The following is a 19,744-nucleotide window of genomic DNA, read 5'->3' as shown; positions in this document are numbered from 1 at the left end:
GAGAGCAGGAAAGCCCGCGCTCCCCAGGACGCTGCAGTCAAAACCTGCATTTCAGATGCTTTCCAGAGCCTCTTCTCATCCTGGCAGTTTTGGTCCAAGCGAGTAAAAGGATGAAAAGATATATGAGATTTTTTGCAACTTAGCATCTTCAGAGTTCATTCCCTTGGCCAAGGTATTGAGTGTGTGGCCGAACAAGAGGTGAGGACATCATGCTCTGGGGAGGGGACAGCCCCCCAGCACCCTGGGCAGGGAGGAGGGCAGTGCCCACCGATGCTCCCAATGACCTGCACAACCTCGGCACAGGCAAGCGCTGCCCAGACCGCGGTTCGGACCCTCACCCCCCCTGCCCCGCTCCCCGGACCGTACCTGCCCCCAGATGGTCCCCTCCGAGTTCTCCACCTGCTCCCACCGCAGCCTCTTGACACTCATGTGGTTGGACTCGCTCCTGCGATGCAGCAGCCCCCGGTGCAGGGGGGGCGCGCAGGGCACCGGGGGGGGCGGCGGCGGGGGCGGCGGGGGTGGGATGGGGTGCAGGTGGCTGACGAGGGATTTGGGAGCGGGCGACGTGCTGGCCTTCGTGGCCTCTGCCTTGGTGGGGACGGTCTGGGGGTCGTGGAATTGCAGGGGAGGGGGTGGCGGGGGGGGGCTGAGGGGCGGAGGGGGGATGTGGTCCGAGAGCGTGGAGTAGGTCAGGGAGCTGCCCTCGTCGCTGCTGCTGATGTACTCGCTGCTGCTGACGTCGTTGGTGACGTAGCTGCCCTGGTCATCGTGGAAACTCATCTGGGTGAGGGAGAGAGGAGAGGCTGAAGGTGACACCTCCTCCTCCTCCACCCATCCAGCCCTTGGGGGTGTCCTTGCCCCCCAGCCGTGCAGCCCTCGCCCCCCTCCGCCACCCCAGGACGTGTCCCCAGAGGGTCTGCACCCATCCCGGTGCGGTGCGGGCTGCAGGATGGATTGGCTCCGTGACGGGGGCAGACAAAGACCGTGCACCGAGCCACCCCTGCGCCACGCTCACCTCCTCGTAGTCATTCTCAGGGGTGAGGAAATCATCCACGATGGTGACCCGGTGTCCCAGCTGCTCACTGAGGGCATCCAGGAATCGGTCGGTGTCGCGGCTGCGCGGGGGCCTGGAGAAGGTGAAGAGCTTCTTCCGTCGCGACAGAGGGCTGAGCGGGTAGTTGCGGTGCTTGGGGGACGGGGCTGGGCTGCTGTCGAGGCTGACGTAGGGGTTGGACTCGGTGCTGCTCGGGGAGGCCACGCTGCTGTGCAGGCGGTAGTAGCACTGCTGGGAAGCCAGAGGGTCGCTCGGCCACGAGATCGCCATCCCCGACTTGCGAGAACCTGCGGGACAGAGCGCTGCCGAGGGGGTCCTGCACCGGGCGCTCCCTACAGCCCCCCACCCACGGGCTGCGATGAGCCCCGGCACCGCACTGAACACGACGTGAGATGACGGTGCAGCCTGCGGGGGTCCCGTGGGATTTGCCGTCCCACGCGCTCCGCTGCCCGCCTGCAGATGCCCCTTTGCTGGAGCCAGCGCTGAGCTCGCATGCGGCACTGTCGCTGCTTCGTTATAAAATGGCACCAAGAGAAAGAGGTCTTCTCCTCCGCCTGCCTGGCCAGCACCATCCACCATCACCTGAGCCCCCCCCAAAACTGCCTCTCTCACGCTGTGGGAAGCCGGACGGTACCTGCAGCGTGTGCCAGCTCTGGGGCAGGAGGCGATGCTCTGTGCAGGGCAGCACTACCCCTCTTGCCAGCAAAGCTGCCGATCAGGCGGTTTTCTAATTCTGCGTAGACAGCCGACATCTGAAAAAAAGGGCAAAGAGCTGCTGTCGATGCCCGGATCGAGATGGGGTTAGCGGAGTCCCCAGAGACCCGCGATGTCCTGGGGACAGGACAGCCACTGCGGACCCACCAGCCCCCAGTCTCTTACTCTTTAAAGGAGTGCTTCACCCCAACCCAAGGCTACTCTGCCTTTTCTGAAGCTCCCCAAGAGCCTCTCGCTCACAAGGCTGCGGGAAGATGCTGACAGACACCAGACTTATCAAAGCTGACTAATTGCCGAGGGAAGTGATCTCAGAGACGAGCTCTGAGGCGGGGTTGTTGTCAGCCACCACCAGGTATTTACATGCAGACGCATCCTTCCCCCGTTCCCTTTTTTCTGCTTTCCCGTGTTAACATGAAAGGAGTCAAACCATCGACCCTCCCTGTGAACGCAACGGTCCTGCACACATCGGCAAAGCGCTTCCCGGAGGCATCCCCCCACCCCGGCCCCATCAAGTCGCACCATTTTGGGGTTGGGTGTCTCCGGGAGGGATGTGCCGTCTCCAGCCTGTCTCTCTCCAGGGATCAGGCGAACCGGGACCTCCACAGTGTCGCTCTGCCCTGCCAGGGAAGGAAGAGACAAACCAGTCAGCAGCCCCTCCTTCTGCCCCTGCTCCCCAGGGCTCCCGACTGCCCTGACCCACCAAGGTCGCCCCTGTCTCCTGCTGGGACCCAGAGCCATCCTCCCCGCCCTGGCACACAGCGAAGCACCGGGAACTCCCGGGTCTGGGGGTCCCGAGGGACCGATGCGGGGCAGCCGGTGGTCCCGTGCGTGGGCTGCCTGTGAAACGGGGAACATCTTACTGCGGGCTTCCCTGGGCGGCAGCAAAAGTCACCCGGCAATGAAGCATGACACATGGTAGAAAGAAAGCATGGCCGAGAAAAAAAATCCTCCTATGCCTTGCCTTTTACCTCTCCATATTGCGTTTCTTTGTCTATAAAATGAGGATATTATTTCCTTCTCAATCTACCCAACTGGTAGATTCGGAAGCTGCCTATAAATCCTCAGCACCAGAGCGGTGCTCCGACTGCGGCGTGGTTAGTGTGTTCCTCACTAGTGCTGCACACTCCGGCGAGGAGTTTCCATCACAGTATTTCAGGAGAAAAGACATTATCCAGGGCACATGCAGGAGTTTGCACTGTGTCGAGAACTCTCCGGATATCGAAACACTGCAGTGCCATGGGTGTTTCTTTTTTTCTTGGTTTCTTTTCCTTCAGCCTTCCTGGTAGGCACTGGACACAAGGACAGTCAGGGTCATCACACATGGCAGTCAAGGTCGCAGTTTCCAAAATTTGCTCCTTTTAGTCACAGATGCCCAGGCAGTGCTGGCCACCCCAGCAGCATCCCCTGAGAAGGGGCTCTGCAGGCGACATGAGGAGGGTGGGATGGAGAGAGAGAGGTCTGGACCCCTGCGAAGGCACAAGGCAGCTCGCTTGGAGTGATGTTGATTTGACCAGCTCCCAGTGAAACTCTGTTTTTCCAGTTTCTTATCCACGGAGAGCTTCTGTTCAGAGGTTAATGGCTGCAGCAGTATAAGCTCTCAGAGATGTGTCCAGACCCCCGATTTATCTCCAAGGGTGTGTGAAGGGCTGCCGGGCAATCCCTGCCTTTCCCGAGCTGCTGGAGGGCAGGTCAAATAGATTCACATTCCCTTCGGCCACAATATTTTTGCGCAGTGGTCAGGGCCAGGCTGAGTACTGGGGCAGACAGGCAGAGCCTCGGAGAGCCCAGCAGAGCAGCTCCGCTCACACCAGCACCGAACTGGACCCGTGTGCTCAGAGCCCAGCGCTTAATGGCAACAAAGAAAGAAAAGCCCAGGACGGACATAGCTGGCTGTAATGAGAAAGGGCTCTGGAGGGGGGCTTTCATCGGGAACAGGACATGCATCCTCCCCGGCATCACCTCCCTCTCCAGGACTGAGGAAGGTTGTCTACTTTTTATAAATAAATGGTTTGTGCAAGGAGGTGAATTAGGAGCAGGCGGGGCAGGATGCACCCCAGTGCCTGCTCAGGCTTGGGTAAGATTAGCAAAATCGGGTCGCAGGCTGCTCTGCTCTTCCCCCAGGGCAGCTGAGGACAAGGTTGCTCCCCCAGAGCTGGCGAGCATCTGCCCGGGCGAGCGGCTTCCCTCTGGCATATGCAGCTGTCGGACGCTCTCCGTGCTGTAATCGCGACCAGAAATACTCCTCGGAGGCAAATTAGAGGATCTTCCCTGGGGAAATGTCTCAGAGTTGCCTGCTCCAGCAGCAGCCCTCCCTGACAGCTGAGGAGCACCGCGCTCCCAGTGAGGGGTGCCGGGAGGAAGGCGTGCAGCCGGAATGCCAGTGGATCCTGGCTGGTTGTGGTGGGGATGTCGTGGTGGGTAGGTCATGGTCAGAAGCCGTAAGCACAGGTCGAGTGCCTTTCGCAATCAGCTAAGAGTGATGGAGGAATAGGCAGGATGCTTTGTCCCACCACCTGGGAAAGGAGAGCAAAGACCCGAAGGACTGAAAACGTAACCAACAACCTGGGGTGCATCGAGGGGAGATGGTTAGAGATCTGGGGGCTGTGGAAGGCCCTGCAGCATTACCAGGAGGATGGGATTTTCAGACGAATGGGGAGATATGGAGCTTCTCTCTGAAGGGAGGGAGGGTTTGTGCCATCAGTGTAGTTAAAGTGGCACTGAACCATGATCTTTTTCCTCACGTGGATTTCGTAAATGCTGTTTTCCCTGTGAATTTGGTGGTGTCCAAGAAAGCTTACAGGGAAGCTAGAAACTGTGCACCCCAGAAGGGAGGGCTCGGACCTGAGCAGGATCAGCTCACATCTGAGCAACGGAAGGGATTGGAAACAAGGTTCAGCCTCAGCCCAAGTGGCCTCTTATTGAATCGCTTATTTCAACTGTTTCTGAAAACATGGATTTCCAGTCAAAGCCTCTCTGCTGGCTCTATGCTGACCTCCATGTTTTCCCACCGTTCGTGCTTAGGAACAGGTCAGGATTTTGGCCTGGGGCAGAGCAGAAGTACACTACCGGCACAACCTCCAGGGAACACAACCAGAGGGAACCCCCGCGCAGCCCCCAGTCACCCACCTGCTGCCCCCTCTTCCTCGGGGCGGGGGGTCCGAAGGCTTCCCCGGCACAAGGAGGCCCCTCGAACGGAGCTGCGGTAGCGGTCCTCTGCTTCTGGCTCAGCTGCAGCAGAAAACACCCTTCCTAAGGCACGGCCGGTGCATACCGGACCCCGCAGCTCCCCCGTTCCTCCTCGCCACGACACGGGGCTCCCCCGGGACCCGTGGGACTCACGGCTGCTCTTTGAGCCCTGCACTCGACCGTGACCCCTTGCCGGCACTGTGGCTGCCTGTCCCCCCAGGTAGCCGCTCACCCCATCCTCACGCTGGCCCCGGGGAGCGGAGCAGGTTACGAACGCTCCTGCCAGCGCAGGGCGGGGGGATGGATGCGCAAAGATGGGACATGCAATCGCTTTTTCCAGCCGGATTGGCATCCACCAGCTTATGGTGCACGTGAAATGCCAGCCCTGAGCTAGGCTGGTCCAGAGGGACCCGGCTAACTCCTTCCTGCCCTCAAGGGACAAGATAGGAGTGGGGGCCAGCACCGAAATGCTGCCTGAAAGAACATTGTCTAATGGATTGGTCCATGTGCAGTTCAGCACGACAGCTCAGAGAGGCTCAGACTTACAGAAGGATGAAGATACTGGAGCATCTGTCTCCGTGGTATCCGACAAACCAGTGCTCGGACAGCCTGATACACATAAACGTCAGAGATCACCACCGAGTTTGGAAGAAGCCCAGGCGAAGGACTAATCCAAATTCAGACATCTCTGGCCATTGCGCTTCCATGCATGGACAGACACGTCATGCACCAGAACAACCAGAACTTCACCTGGTCGGAGACTGCCCTTTTCACCTGAGAAGCTGAAAGGAGCCGGGGAGCAGCCCTCAAACCGGGGACAACAGTCTGTCTGAAATAGCCTGGTTCAGAGGGAGATTTACTCCCCTGCTTTCCTCCTCTGCCAGTGGCTGGGGATACCTGCTTTGTATTCCCGAAATATAGCTGCAAACTGCAAATATATCGGCTTCCCTCTGAGATCTTCTAAAGGTTATAAACTGATTTTAGGGTCTAAGTTCTTGGGAACATACAATACATTAGGTAGGTTGGGCCATGATTCTGCACACACAGAAGCAGTGGTAATTGAGGCTGCAAATGAGGTGAGCAAATACCCAAGAGGTTTCCATGCACAGCAGGGAGTATTTGCACCAGGACTTCAAGCTGTTTCTCCCTGGTAGGGGAAAGGCTGTGCTAAAATAACTGTGTTCCTCCAAAAGTTTCTCTTCAAGCAACACCCCTTTTTACCTACATTGAGTCTAAAATAAACACATCAACACAATGTAAATAGCCTAGAATAGAATTTGATTCTTAATTTAAGAGCAATTAAGAAGCCCAAATCCAAAGATTAAGATATTTCACTCCAAATTTGCCCACGCTTTTCTGCTGTCTGACTGCAAAGCCCATAATCCCCAGCAAACCACAGCTGGTTTTTGTGTTGCCACAGCCCCAGGTGAAGGTGAGGGGAGAGGCGGACGAGTGAGGAGGAGAATCGCCGACTGCCTTTCTTCTCTTTGGGAGAGCAGCACTCCCGGACAGGCACAGCACTGCCGGGGGAGCCGTGCTCCCCACCTCCTCTCACCACGGATACCCACGTATGGATACCCGCATACATCTGACTGCTGGAGACATCCTGAGGGACACCACAGTCACTGCTTATTTTGCCTCTCTGATCTGAACGCTGCCCCTAAACCGGCTATTTCCTTTCCGGACTTCCCTGACCTCTAACAACCCGAACAGCTTCCAAAACCCTTTGCTCCCAAAGACAAGCTCCCAGGTGCCATCTCTCCTCTCAGTGCAGAGTTTCCTTCCAAAACTACACGGCTCCGTGGTGCAGAAAAGGTAACCTCCCACCTGACATTTACAGATCAACCTCATGGGTAACAGGAGCTGGAAACTCCTCTGCGATGCTCTACATCCCGTGTGGCCAACTCCTCCGCGCAGGCAGCGTGTGGGCAGGAGCCCTCTGCTCCCTCGCCGCCCCAGCCTGCTCCCAGCGCGACCGACCGAGGTCCCCGGGGACCCGGTGGGACACGGCGTGTCCGTGCCAGAGTGCAGGGGCTTTCCTCTCACCTGCCAAGGACTTGAAACCAAGAAACCTGGCAATCTTTTGCTGGCAGTGCTCCTGCTCTTCATACGTCAGCAGCTGGTAGATAAACTGCCAAATTACTTGCTTGGCCGGTGTGTCCAGCACCGGGTACACATCCACAATGAGAGTGTCAATGTTCCTGCAAAATTGGAAAGAGAGGGCCGGGCAGTGAGCGCATCCCTACGGCACAGCCCCACCACGCCGCTTCCCTGGGCTCCGGCACTTCCCAGCCTGCCTCCACCGGGGTCTCAGCTGCCGGGCTGGCCTCTTTGCCAACAAACAGATGTCTTTGGCACAAACAGATGATTTCAAAGCAGAGGTGCCGGGCTGCGAGCAAGGGACCGAGCCCTTTGGGAAGTGGAGTTGGGCAGCTGGTGCTAACGGGGAGAGCAAACTCCCTGGGGACCAGCAGCACCTGACAGCCAGGTATAAAACCTGGTTCGTGAGTCACCTGGGGTTTGTGGGGAGTGAGAGGGGTGGAGGAGCACCAGGAAGAAACTGTGGAAAGACCTGAGTTTTAGCCAGCAGCAGGTAAGCAGGCTCAGGGAGAAATGCATTGGAAAGGGTAGCTGGGCTGGCAGCCTTGCTGGGCTGAGGGGTCGGTCTCATTTTGGCTCTGTGGTGGTAGAGATGGTGAAAGGGCTGCTGAGAATAGCAGGGCTGAGCACCCAATTCTGTGAGGAAGATAAAGCAGCCTGGGGGAGGAGGGCTGTCCTGAGTCAGAGAGCTAAAGCCAGGCTGCTTTTCTACCAAGAAACTGAGGCAGAGATGATGGGTTAAAACTCACTGCAACTATTGCATCCTTAATGTAGAAGTAATAGTAAGAACTTATAAAGAGCTGGAAGGAGACTGCGTACATAGGAACAAATCTGTTGTCTTGATGTTAATTGAATGGACCATCACTGCCCTCCAAGGGGCAGGGACCAGGCACGCAGGAGAAAGTGGAAGGGCGAAGAGGCTCGAATACTGCAAGGAATTTGTTAATGAAGTGTCTTGGGGGTCCTCAGAGGCCAGCAGGGATGAGAAGCAGTAGGAGCTATCCACAGCCCGCCAGAAGCCACCTGCTAAGTTTCTCCCTAGTTTGGGGCTAATTTGCCTTTTCTGTGGAGCTGGACACAGCTCTTGGCTGTCAGAAGCCTATTTCCTATTCTGAAAAGTTCAAGTATTGTGGAGGAGCTGCTGAGGCAGATGGCCGCTCTGCCCTGCGAAGGCACTGCTCCTCCCGGGTGCTGGACGGGGCCGGCTGGCTTGTCATGTGCAAACTGGCTGCAGGGCCAAAGCCCAGAACAGGGATGTCCCGACTCCATCTCTGGCATTTGCTGCTGGGAAATGCTGGTATCCGCATGCTGTGGTGGCAAGAAGCATAAACTTAATGTTTGGAGATTTCCCTCTTTGTTGGAGCAGTTAGAGGCCACAGCTGCTCATCTGGGACAGGCATGCAATTAGGTCATGATGAATTAGTGTTAAATGGAGCAGTGGCCTTTGCATCAAGCTGTCCAGGGTAGTGACAGGCAAAATGAGATGGCTGGAGGAGAGGGTGGGCCTGCCGGTGCCCCTGCTGTGCCTTGCTCCCCACAGCCAGCAGTTTTGGGGCAGGCAGCAGCGACCGCCCCTGGCAGAACGCTGCTGGAAGACCGAGGAACGTGCCCTGCCCTGCACTGGGAGGGGAACCTGGGGACTTGATTCGTGGTACTGGGGTTCCCATCCTTGTACCACTGAGCAAGAGCAAATACCCTGCTAAGATCAGGTCTGTGTTTCCCAGTTGCAGACCCTGGGGACCAGATCTGCTCCCACAGCTGCCGCTCCTCAGGCTGAAAAGCCCAACCGGGGAACCACGTAGAAGCAGTGCAGGCTCAGGAGAGCATAAAGCGGTGATTTCTGCTTTACTGGGGCAGTGTTAGTGATTGCTGGGCCTCAAGAGGATTCACTCAGCTGGTGCTGGGGGGGTTACGCAGCGGTGCCTCCCCCAGCACCTGCAGGTACCGAGGCAGCCCAGGCTCCGCGCAGGCAGGGGGATGCTGCGGCATGGTGCAGCCCTCAGCCCCGGCCGTGGTGCACAGGCGCAGTGCCATGGCTTTGTACTCTGTAGTTTCTGTTCTCTCTTACCGTCAGTAACCTAAATGCTGAGGGCTTTACTGCATTTCCTTGTCAAACTAAGGATTTCAGATCCTCTGATCCTTTGGGCTTTACACCAGAGGGCTGCTGCACCGTTGCAGCAGGAGTCTGCCTGGCCATGGAAGGTGCATCCGCAGCCCATGTAGGACCCAGGCAGTCCGGCTCGGTCAGCTCAGCAGCTGTGGGAAGAGGGAGCGAGCATCTCCCGGCACCCAGAGGGATGGCTTGTTCCCCATGATGCGGAAAGGTTAAAGATCAAGGGCAGAAAACCAGGTCACTATTGAAAGTCTCCAGTCTGCCAGGGGGTCGGTTTTGACCCTTGCAGCAGGGTGGGGAGGATGTGCTCCACTGCAGGATGAGGGCTCTGCCAGCCACAGCCGTTCCCACGCTGCCACCAAGGGAGCGCTGCAGCCAAGATGCTGAGAAGAGTGAGAAGATAAGGATAAAATGTGGTGAGATTTACTGAAAGAGGTGAAATGAGATCTGTGGCCGTTGGGGAGAGCCAGACAGCGAGAGAGCCCACGCTGCGGCAGACCAAGGTCCCTTTATGAGGGATTAAGGGGTGACTGAATTAACCTCAAAAGCTAAAGGGTCTGCCCTGTGCTTGGGCAGGACACCTGGTAAGAGATGGGCTTGTGCCCTGTGAACAAGCACAGGGAAATACACAGCTGAGGAAATCGGAGAACATGATCACAGCAGAGCTCAGGGCTGACAGCCTCGCAGCCGAGGTCTGCCTTCTGCCTGGAGACCGACTCTGACACAGGCATTGCTACCAGCATTAGAGGAATGGAGCTGCTAACGAGTTACCGATGTTGAAAGAAGCCTTCCAGTGCTTTGCAGATGGTATAGCGCTCAGGTGGAGTCAGCAGGTGCTCCAGCTGCTGGGTGAAGGTCCTTCCTTGAATCTTGATGCTAGAGGGGAGTATCTCTGCAACCCACTGCAGGGAGGTGAGGGCGGAGGAGGTGCTCGGGGAATCAGCAGAGTCAGAGTCTGCAAGGCGCAGGTAGAAAGAAAAAAAGAAAATTCAACAGACAAAGGGTCTTAACCATGGGTTAAAAGGCTTGTGCCGAAACCAGGGGTTGGTTCTGGGGACAGCTGGGGCAGCTGCACCCGTGCCTAATGGGCGCTCCATAGAAATACAACTCCTGATGTGCTGATACAGATATTGTTACCCCAGCAAAAACAGATTTCAGTCACCGGAAGGCAGCATGGTGACAAGGTGAAATGGCTCCTCTGGAGCTGTGACTGCCCTTGCCTTCCTCCCATCCTCTGGACCTGCTGCTCTGGAGCTCATGGCTGTTCCAGTAGGTCCATGGACCTGCTGGACCCAAGCAGGAGTGTTTTGACTGGGGTGCTCTCTGGGGTCTATTTCTTCAACCACACTGCTTCCACACTTTCTGTGAGCATGTGCAGATGGTATTCCTCCTCTGGCTCTCCAAAGCCTCTGCTCAAGTTTCAAAGCACTTTATGATAATCATTGACTTTAAAAGCAGCATCAGTCAAGGATTACTGTGAATGAACTGAGGCACAGAAGGTCATTTGCTTTGCCGCACTGGTCCCTGTGCTGCCTCTGCAGTGAGCGCAGGGCAATAAGCACAGCTGGGAGAAGGGACCTGACTGAGATTGTGGGACGCACTTATCCACACAGGAATATGGCCAAGGTAGTGGGAGTGAAAAATTCCATCTTTTCTTGGTTTCTTTTGGAGGGCAGTGAAGCGGTTTGGGTGCTGCTAGCTCTGCACTGTGAAGCAGTGAGGTGCTTGGTTTTGTTTCTCGTGCACATGCAGATGAGTTGGTATCACAGGACTCCTAATATGAAGCCCAGGACAGTCCATTGCTGCTCTGGAGGGAAGAGCCAGTCCCTAATTCTTGGGCCTGCACATTGCAGAGCAGCACCCCAATAACACACTGACCCTCCTGTGTTTGTACAGCTTTGAAAATGCAGCAGCGACCGTGCTCTGCCCTGGGCTGTGCTCTTGCCCCTCTGCTGAAATTGTGCTGACAACCCGCATTGCCCCAGACACCCTCCTCTCCCACTGACTCGTTCACCAGCAACAAGCTAAATTATTCATAACAGCAGCAGTTATTCTGAACAGCACAGTCCATACACAACCGCGGGATTTGCAAAGCGACCATGGATACACAGGGTTGGATTACTTCGGTCAAGTACATGGCACAGACTGCACGTAAAGGACATTGGCAAGGGCCGTCAAGGACGATCATACAGTAGGATGAACCTTTCTGGAGAGCAGCCAAGCCTGAGATTAAGCCTGATCCCAGAAAACAGGCAGCCGCGTGCCCCAGCGGGAGGAGCAGCCCTCTGGGCAGCACATTAAACCTGCCAAGCCTACGGAAGGTATTTGGCAATTCCCTCCTGCATAGGGAATTCAGGAGCCGGCGTGGGGTTTCTGCCGCTCCTGGCCCTCTTTTCCCTGCGCTCTTACCGTTGGAGAAGTTGACGATCCCCTCTTCCACCACCAAGGTGGGCATCGCCCCGCTGCCCTGCAGCATCGACACCACCTTGTCATGGGAGCAGTTCCTGCAGGGCACAGGAGAGCCCGGTCAGAGCTGCCAGGCTGCCTGCCTGCGCGGGCAGCACTGCGGGCAGCAGCTCGTGGGAGAGCAGCGGTAAAATGGAGTTTGCAGCTGCCTTCGTTCATCTTGCAAAAAGCCTCATCTCGCTGCTCAGAGCCGGGCAGTGTTGGGCCCCGCTGTGATTCCCCTGGACTCTCAATCTTTGCTTAGTTTTATCTCTGCTGCAAAGAAAAGAGTCTCCCCGAGGGAGAGCGTGAACCACCCCCTGCGACCGGGCTCTCCGCTCTACCTGCAGCAAGGAATAACCGCAGGGCATGCCTGCGAGCACCCTGCGGAGCCGTTACGGCAAATGAAGTCAGCGTTACTTTAATCTACTCTCAGACCCAGAAGATGAACTTTCAATTTAAATGATACAGTGCTGCAGGTCTCTTCTTGTCTGTCCTAATTCTGCATGAAAAGAAAATGCAAGGTGGATGTAAAATACATTTTTGTAGGCAAAAAAAATCTTGGCATGTCCTTGGAGAAGGGTATGGGCTGGCCTGGGACAATGCCTGCCAAAATGCAGGCTCAGAGGACAATCTTCAACTTGGTCTCCTCTATTCTCTGGCAATGCTGCATCAGCCAACAGTTTGCTGGATCAGCTGAAATGTGAGAACCTGAGCACTGACAGAAGCAGCATCAGATGTTTAGCCTTTAAATATTCATCAGTCTCTTATCCTGTAGCCTCTTCTAACCCTTTGCTCTTGCTTTTTGTGTGGAAAGACCAACCCAAGAAAATATGGGGCTGCTGCCACTGCCCGGTGAGGTGCACACTCAGCTCTGGTTCGATCGCTTTTGTTGTGCTCAAATAATATATAGAAGAAATAACTTCTGGGTGGAAATGTGATTGCCCATGTGGTTTTAAGCTTATGATCCCATTCTGGGAGTGATTTGTGGGCTGGCTGGTGCTCTGCTCCTTTCAAGCGCAGAACCTCAGGTGTTCAACACATACAACTTCACTCACAGTGGCTCGAATCGGGGTCTGTGGGTGCGTTGCAGTCAGGACACCAGTTATATATAGTGTGTCATGCATTACACATGGTTATGTGCACAGAGAAGTCAAGGGAGGAGCAGGGATGGAGCCAAAATACTACTCTTAGAGCCAGTTTTTGTAAAAGAATATTAAAGGAGATGCCCCTCGTGCACCTCAGTAGACTGTTCTTGAGGATGCCCAGCTCTTGTTTCTCTTGCACAAGAGTGAACAAGTGGACACGTGTGTGCTTGGCCACCTACCACCCCCGGGGCCACCTTGGCACAGGTCTTCTAAAGAGCCTCTTACCTCATGTCCAGACCGTTGAGGAATAGGATCCGGTCTCCAGGTTTGAGAGCTGCCTTCTCAGCCGGGCTCCCTAAATGCACGGGGAACAAGAAGGGCTTTAGCTGGTGGACCCCTGCGCGCAGGGCTGGGGTCCCAGCTCCCTGGCTGCTGTGTGCCCGGCTGTGCCCAGGGCCACCCCCCAGGGCAGGGTATCTGCTGCAGGTGGATTATCTGGGTGGGCTGGAGCAGTTCACCAGGCACAGTGATGCCAGCGCCCTGCTTGCAGTGGAAACTCAGGTGTGATTTCAGGCTATTCACTGACCACAGGCATTCTCCACCTTTCAAAATAGGGAGTGCATAAAGCCAAACTAAATTGTACCAAAGACCCTAGATACTCAACTCGGGGAAACTGCATCACTGAGCCTTGTTAAAGCCCCTTTTGCTGTTTTCTAGCAAACAGTGGGCACTTAACATTTTGAGTTCAGACCCAAGACAAGAAAGTGCCTTTGAATCTTGTGGCTAGAGGCTTTCTTACCTGGCAGAACAGACTCGATCCACACCGGGGCATGGCCACGTAGTGTGAAGCCAAAGCTTCTGTTGCCTTTATAAACTCGCACAGTTCTGCGGGTGAAAAAAGCAAATGTGAAATTGGAGCCCACTATTTGATTCTTGTTTCCTTTCCCAAGCCCTGTTAGCCTGGGTGTCTCCTGAGTGCTCAAGCCTTCAACGCTCCCTGTGTCCACACAAGGTCCCCTTTGATACCAAAGTGTCTTTCAAAGGGAAGCCCCCAAAACATGCCCTGCCCACAGGGACAGGGGATGGAGGGAAGGTGGCTGCAAGTTTGGTGGCCCTGGATGGCCGCAGTGCGGTTTGTCCTGCCAGCCTCTCCTGCCTGCAGCCTGCCTGTGCCGGGGAGCAGAGGGGGCTCACGGTGCTGAGTCAGCAGGGGGTGGTGGGATGGGGAGTGGTCCGGGGGTGCTAGAAATGACCCAGACAAAACCTCAGGGGGGGCTGGAGGGATCTGGATGCTCTGGAGGCAGGAAGAGATGCTGCTGGTTTAGGGGCAGAGCCCCTGAGCATGGCCTCTTGGTCTGCATTAATTACCTAATTCATAAAACCACCATCCAGTCCTTCAAATTCAATGTGTTTTTAAAGTGGAACATGAGCTATAGCTTGTGTATTACACAGAATAAGAGAGACAATGTGTTTTAGGGGGCAAAGATCTCATAGGCTGATCAGAGAGAAATTAAATTCTGCTAGGATATTTTGGAAGGAGCATTAGGAAATCTCCCTGCTGGGAGGCTGATTGGAGCTGGGAGCTGTTCCCCGCAGGGAGCTGGGGAAAGGCAACAACACCGAGATCATTTACAACCAGAAAGCCTCTTGTAGGGACTGATCCTACACTGGCAGGGAGGGAGACTGTGCTGGAACTGGATTTTGGATAAGTCACAGCAAAAATTATCTTGGCGGGAAGGTGGGCTGTGGCCAAACACCCTGGAGATACCAGCTGGAGGCAGGGGAATAGCTCAGGATCTGCCTGTGGCAGCACAGTCCCTCCCAGGAGTATTTTCCAGCTGCGCTGGCAGGCCAAATCCTGCTCGCTTGTGTGTGAGACGGGGCTGGGAACGGAGCAGCCAGCACGGCAGGGCTCCTCGGCCCTCCGAGGCTGCTGAGGTCTGGCCATATGGGTAGTGGGAAATGGGTTAATCCCCTGCGCACCGTCCTTCCCCCCCGCAGCCTTGCACCCAGACGCCCGCCGGGGCAGGGCAGGATGATACAGCCTGCTCTGTGCCCAGGTACCCTGCATCCCACCGGCACGGCCAGACACCCTGCAGCCCACCCACCCAGGAGCCAACATCCCCTCGCAGCCTGCAAGTGCCATCCCAGCTCCACACGTGGCTCGTCCCAGCCAGCCCTGCAACAGCGAGGGGGCAGAAAGGGTGGCCCAGAGATGGGACAGGGGGTGCAAACGTGCCCAACCTACGAGAGGGAGAGGTCTTTGTTCATCCTCAGCCCAGGAGGAATTCACCCACTCTCCACACCGAAACATGCCATTTCCTAGTGCTTCTCCCCTTTCCCTGGCATCCCTCCTCCATGCCGCCATCCATGCAAAATCAGATGCTGCCGCTGTGAGCGCAGGGTGTCCAGGAGAGGTGTTACCTGCGGGCAGCCCCCGAGGCCACGTTGCTGCTGATGAGCGAAGTGGTTTTCCGCAGGCTCTTGCTGGCCTCCTCGTGGCTGCGGGGCACAGAGCTGGCACGGGTGGAAACAAGGAGCCGTTCCTGGTGGTCCTCGCTCCGGCTGCGTCGCAGCCGATTGCTGTGCTGCTCGCTCTTGGAGCGGCAGAGCTTGCTGATCAGGCTCTGCGACACCACCTCGTCAAACCGCTGCCGGTGCTTCTTGGGGATGAAAATCCTGGAAAAATGAGACAAGGGAGGGGAGTGAGGAGCAGGGCAAAGGCAGCTGTGGCCCGGACCTTTGGATCCAGCCATACCTGGAAAGGAAAGATCAGAGCAGCCCTAGCCCCTCATGCGCTCTTGGTCTGTCCTCCCAGTGCTGCAAATGCCAGGGCTGGGGATGCCAGGGGTGCTGGGGACACCGGCTGCATCTCTTGTCCCATCCCATGCATGGCTCCATTGGGGAGAGGATGTTGGACCCCTCCACAGTGCTCGCAGACTGATTCAAACAGCTCAGTTCCTCCTCACGCGTCCCATCCCGGACCCCTTCAGCTGCTGGTACCAGTATGCCGATGATGAGGTTCAGCTTGAGTCCCAGATTAATTGCTGGGGAACCGGCCAGGCAGGGGAGGACCCTTGCCCCCACGGTGCCCATTCCGTCATCACCCCGCTCCTTGCTGCATGGTACCCACGGTCAGGGGTCCCAACGTGCAAGTGCCCCCTGTGTTGCCAGTTCCAAACCACCTCCTCCAGACCCGCTTCTTTCCCAGCACAGTCTGGGACCCCCAAAATGTTGCTCCCCACCTCATGCCCCAGCCCCTCTGCTGGGAGCCCTGGACTCCGCTCTCCTGGGCTTCAGCCTCGGCTTCTCCCACCCCCCGACTCCTGCCATGGCCAGGCAGGAGCCTCGCGCCCCTTGGGAGATGCTGGCGCTGCAGGGACAAGGATGGGCACGGTGAGGCTGCAGGCAAGGGGACGTTACTGGGAACTTGCTCTGTTCCAGGTCACCTCCCCTCTGGTCGGTAGGAGCTGCTCTGCCAGCAGCCAAGTGGCCTTTGTGCCCCCCCGCAAGGACCCCCTGGGACCCTCAGGGGATGCATAAAGCAGGATCCCAGGAGGGAGCAAGGAGGGTGCGTCTGCACTGCTCCTAGCCCGGCCAGGGGTTCACCCCTGTAACATGGGGAAACGCTTTTCCTTTTCCATTTCCTTCTGTCATCGCACTGGTGAGACACTGACACCCCACTCACCTACTCCTACCCTCCCATTTGCACATTTAGGGACTTCTGGGGGAGCTGTTATCTCCGCGTGTTTCTATAGCAACTCCTCCCTGCACCCGTACCGGGCTGCCTGTCGCAGCTGCATTTGCTCGTTAGACAATACCGTCTTGTGAGGTTCGTTAGTGCTCCTCACCTCATGGTGCACGAGAACGCGCTCCCTACATTAACACAAACTCTGACACTCGGCAGAGGAGGGATGCGAGCATCACTTCTAAACTGCCCGGGGACCACATCTTGGGGGGGGGGGGGGCCACAAACTGGGCCAAACTCGCAGCTGGCGTCAGAGGACCCAGAGCAACTTGCTCTGAGGGCTGCAGTGCCAGCGTGACGCAGCTGTGATGGCAGCTGGTTGCTAATGAAGCGCAGCTGGAGAGGCTGGGGCTGGCGGGGGGCTCCCGTGGGTCTCCCCGCTCCCATGGGCAACTTCACCAAAGGAACCCCAGAGCCTGGGTGAAGCCAGAGGAGAAGGGAGGGGAGGCTTCAAATCCCAAATCTACCAGGACCAGTACATCTCTATTTCCCCCAACAAAAGGCAGAATTCAAAACAAGAGCTGATGCTCACGCTGAGTAGGAGCAGACAGATCGCAAGCCAGCCTGAGGCTGACATATGCTCACACAAAGCATTTGGTGACAATTTAAAATAAGTAACACATCGGTACAATTCACAGTCAATTTGTGATGAAGCAGCAACTAGAAAAGAGTGAAATCATGCTAATAAATAGTTGACCCAGCTGTAAGCAGGCTCCTGCGGGACCGTGGGCTGCCGCAGCCCCGTGCAGGGGAGGATGCGGTGCAGCAGCAGCAAGTCCCGGCAGGACCCCGCACCTCTGCCCTGGGCTGGGCTCCCGCCAGGGAAAAGTCCGGGTTCCTTGCAGGCAAAAGGAGCGTGCTCCCATTTAAGTTGGCCAAATTAAATTGGCCCTGCTCGTTCCGGCAGGGCTGTCCCACTTTGCACTGACTGCTACTTTGCCTGCGGGCTGACAAACATCAGGGTTGAGGAGCAAAGTACGGCTAGCTCAATAACCAGGCACAAGGACATGCCTTAAGGGTTTCGCCATGAATTAACTCAGTGCTAGAAGTCAAACGGTGTCTTAGCAAGGAGAGGAGCTAAGTGACTGGTAAAAATAATCCTATTAAAGCATTCAAAAGAGTTTCCTTTGCAAAACCCTTGAGAGAATTTGCAGGGTGGCCTTGGGGAGCCTGGGATGGCCCCGTGCCGCAGTGCTGCTGGAGGCTGCATCCCCAAGCTCCCTGACGCCCTGCGATTCAGTGGGTGCTCAGGTCTGGTCCTTAGCGAGGAACCCACCAAAGGCAGCATGTGGGGTGTCATTAGACAGCATTAATGCCTCAGCCTGTCCTCTGCTCCAGGACAATGCTGCCCGTGCAGCATGCACCGGCACTGGCATTGGCACCGGCACCAGCCCAGGGCAGGTGGTGCCCGGTGCCCAGTGCTTAGCGGGAAACTGTGGCTATTTCTGCAGCGCCCTGCCATCCCATGGGATAAAACTGGCTTTGCCCATTGTCATGGCACTGAGGAGCAACACCCAGCTGGGGTTTCCCTCTGCCAGCAAATCCCACGGGGCACAGGGAGCACGGATGCACCCACCCTGTTTGCAGAGGTCAGCCTGGGACCAGGAGCAGACCCCCCTGTCCCAGCAGCACCGCACGCTACACGTGCCCATGGGAGGGCTTGGGAGGTGTGCGGCGCTGACCTCGTGCCTTCAGCTTCCTCTTCCTCCTCCTCGTGTGCTCCAAGTCAGCCCTGGCTCTGTTCCCTGTTGGAGAGGGGACGGGAAAAGCGTCCCCAGCCCTGGGCACTGCAGCCCTGCGCCCACTCCCCAGCCCCCGGGCAGGGTGCACCAAGCCCCAGCACACTAACCCTCCTCTGCAGAACACTCTTCCAAGACTATTCAGTCTGCTTTAACACACAAATGCAAATTCAGGGTGTTTTCCAGGCCGGGAGAGCCCCCAGAGGCTGCAAGCCACTTTGCCTTCACTCCCTCTCCGAAGCATCCCGGCCAGGACGGCGGCACGCTGCCACGGGGCTGGAAACCGCCTGGCAGGAGCCCATCGGCCAGCGTGCCCATCCCAAGCCGCTCGGCTCCCTGCTCTGGGGCTCACTTCAGCAGAACGTCTTTAGCGCATCACGGTCTTTGTCACACCTCACTATTTTTAAAACTCCCAGGGGGGTCACTTGCAGCTCACCTCTGGGCAGACAGTCCCATTTCTGCAGCCTGCGATCGCTGACAGCTGCCTCCCTTGCCAGCCCAGTGCGCTGGAAAACCACCTTTCACGCATGCACGTGTCCCGTGATGGGCACTGAGCTCACCTTGGAGGTTCCCACCCCGGGATGCTGGATGCTGAGACTCACCGGCGCAGGATGAGTCCCCTTGACCAGGGCAGCGGTGGCGGCTCCGGCCTTGGTGGGAGCAGCTGAAAGCAGCCCCACGTTTGCTCAGAGCTCGCCCTCAGCCAGGGCTGGGAGCGAGGGGTCCCCAGTCCTTGCTCCATCACACCCCCTGCCCCACGCAGCATCCCCAGACCCTCGTCCTCACCGCCCATCCCTTTGCTGGACTATAGGCAGAGACAAAGCAGACCCAGATGGGCTCTTCCCGCCTCTCCCCAGCCTCCTACCCCCAATTTTTCATCTGAGCTTTGCTCGACTCCCCCCAGCAGCTCGTGCCACCGGTGCGGTGGGCGCAGGTTGGCGGCCCGGCTGCACCGGTGCCGGGAGGCAGGGTCCCCGCAGCTCAGAGAGGCAGGAGAGACGTCGCGGGGACGTCTGCCGGGGCGCGAGACTTTCCCAGCGCATCCAACACCATGCATGCCGCGCGGAGGAGCGGAGCAGAGAGACGTACCGAAAATGCCGAGAGAAACTCCGGTCCTTTCCCATTTGTCAGGGTGCGGTGGGAACAAAAGGGAACTGCTTCAGATCCTCATGCAGCTGAGTCTCAGCCTCGGCTCACGCCCACGACGCGGCCGGATCCAACAACCAAACCGCGCGCCAGCCGGTGCCCCCCTGCCACTTGGCACCCCCGCGGTGCGTGGGGACCGTGGCCAGATGGGCCGGCTCGCCGGCAAACTCTACCTGGGCTGGCTCCCTGCCTCCCTTCGCCCTCGCCTCCCCACCGCGCTCTCTGTCCCAGGCGGAGGTTTACATCTACCGAGTGCCTCCTTTTTTTTTTTATCAATTGGGCTTTAGCCCCTGCTCTGCCCTCCCTGCTCCGGCTCTGCCCCGGCTCACAGCGACGAAGCCTCTCGCTTTCCCTAAAAACTGCAGTCGCTGTAATTTCCAGCTGGAACAATCTCGTAACAGAAAGGAGGGC

The 19,744-nt window shown here is 57.1% G+C and overlaps 1 protein-coding gene across 5 annotated transcripts in view; it reads right to left on the bottom strand.

Moving 5' to 3' along the window:
• Positions 1 to 19,744, bottom strand: part of GRID2IP (Grid2 interacting protein) — a 43,008-nt gene that overhangs the window by 10,403 nt on the left and 12,861 nt on the right. For 3 of the 5 annotated variants that reach the window (XM_049791059.1, XM_049791060.1, XM_049791063.1), the window contains 11 exons: positions 15,125 to 15,379; positions 13,500 to 13,585; positions 12,986 to 13,055; positions 11,577 to 11,671; positions 9,939 to 10,122; positions 7,001 to 7,155; positions 4,895 to 4,996; positions 2,288 to 2,385; positions 1,689 to 1,806; positions 1,016 to 1,341; positions 367 to 780 (listed from right to left, as the gene is read on the bottom strand). In XM_049791059.1, coding sequence (XP_049647016.1) covers positions 367 to 780; positions 1,016 to 1,341; positions 1,689 to 1,806; positions 2,288 to 2,385; positions 4,895 to 4,996; positions 7,001 to 7,155; positions 9,939 to 10,122; positions 11,577 to 11,671; positions 12,986 to 13,055; positions 13,500 to 13,585; positions 15,125 to 15,379 — 1,903 coding nt within the window. Of the gene's footprint in view, positions 1 to 366; positions 781 to 1,015; positions 1,342 to 1,688; positions 1,807 to 2,287; positions 2,386 to 4,894; positions 4,997 to 7,000; positions 7,156 to 9,938; positions 10,123 to 11,576; positions 11,672 to 12,985; positions 13,056 to 13,499; positions 13,586 to 15,124; positions 15,380 to 19,276; positions 19,530 to 19,744 lie in introns of those variants that run through there. The other 2 variants (XM_049791062.1, XM_049791061.1) reach the window with 2 other exon arrangements.

The sequence above is a fragment of the Accipiter gentilis genome, chromosome 33 (genome assembly GCF_929443795.1).
Source record: "Accipiter gentilis chromosome 33, bAccGen1.1, whole genome shotgun sequence".
Taxonomy (NCBI): domain Eukaryota; kingdom Metazoa; phylum Chordata; class Aves; order Accipitriformes; family Accipitridae; genus Astur; species Astur gentilis.
This window is presented reverse-complemented; position numbering and strand designations above follow the sequence as displayed.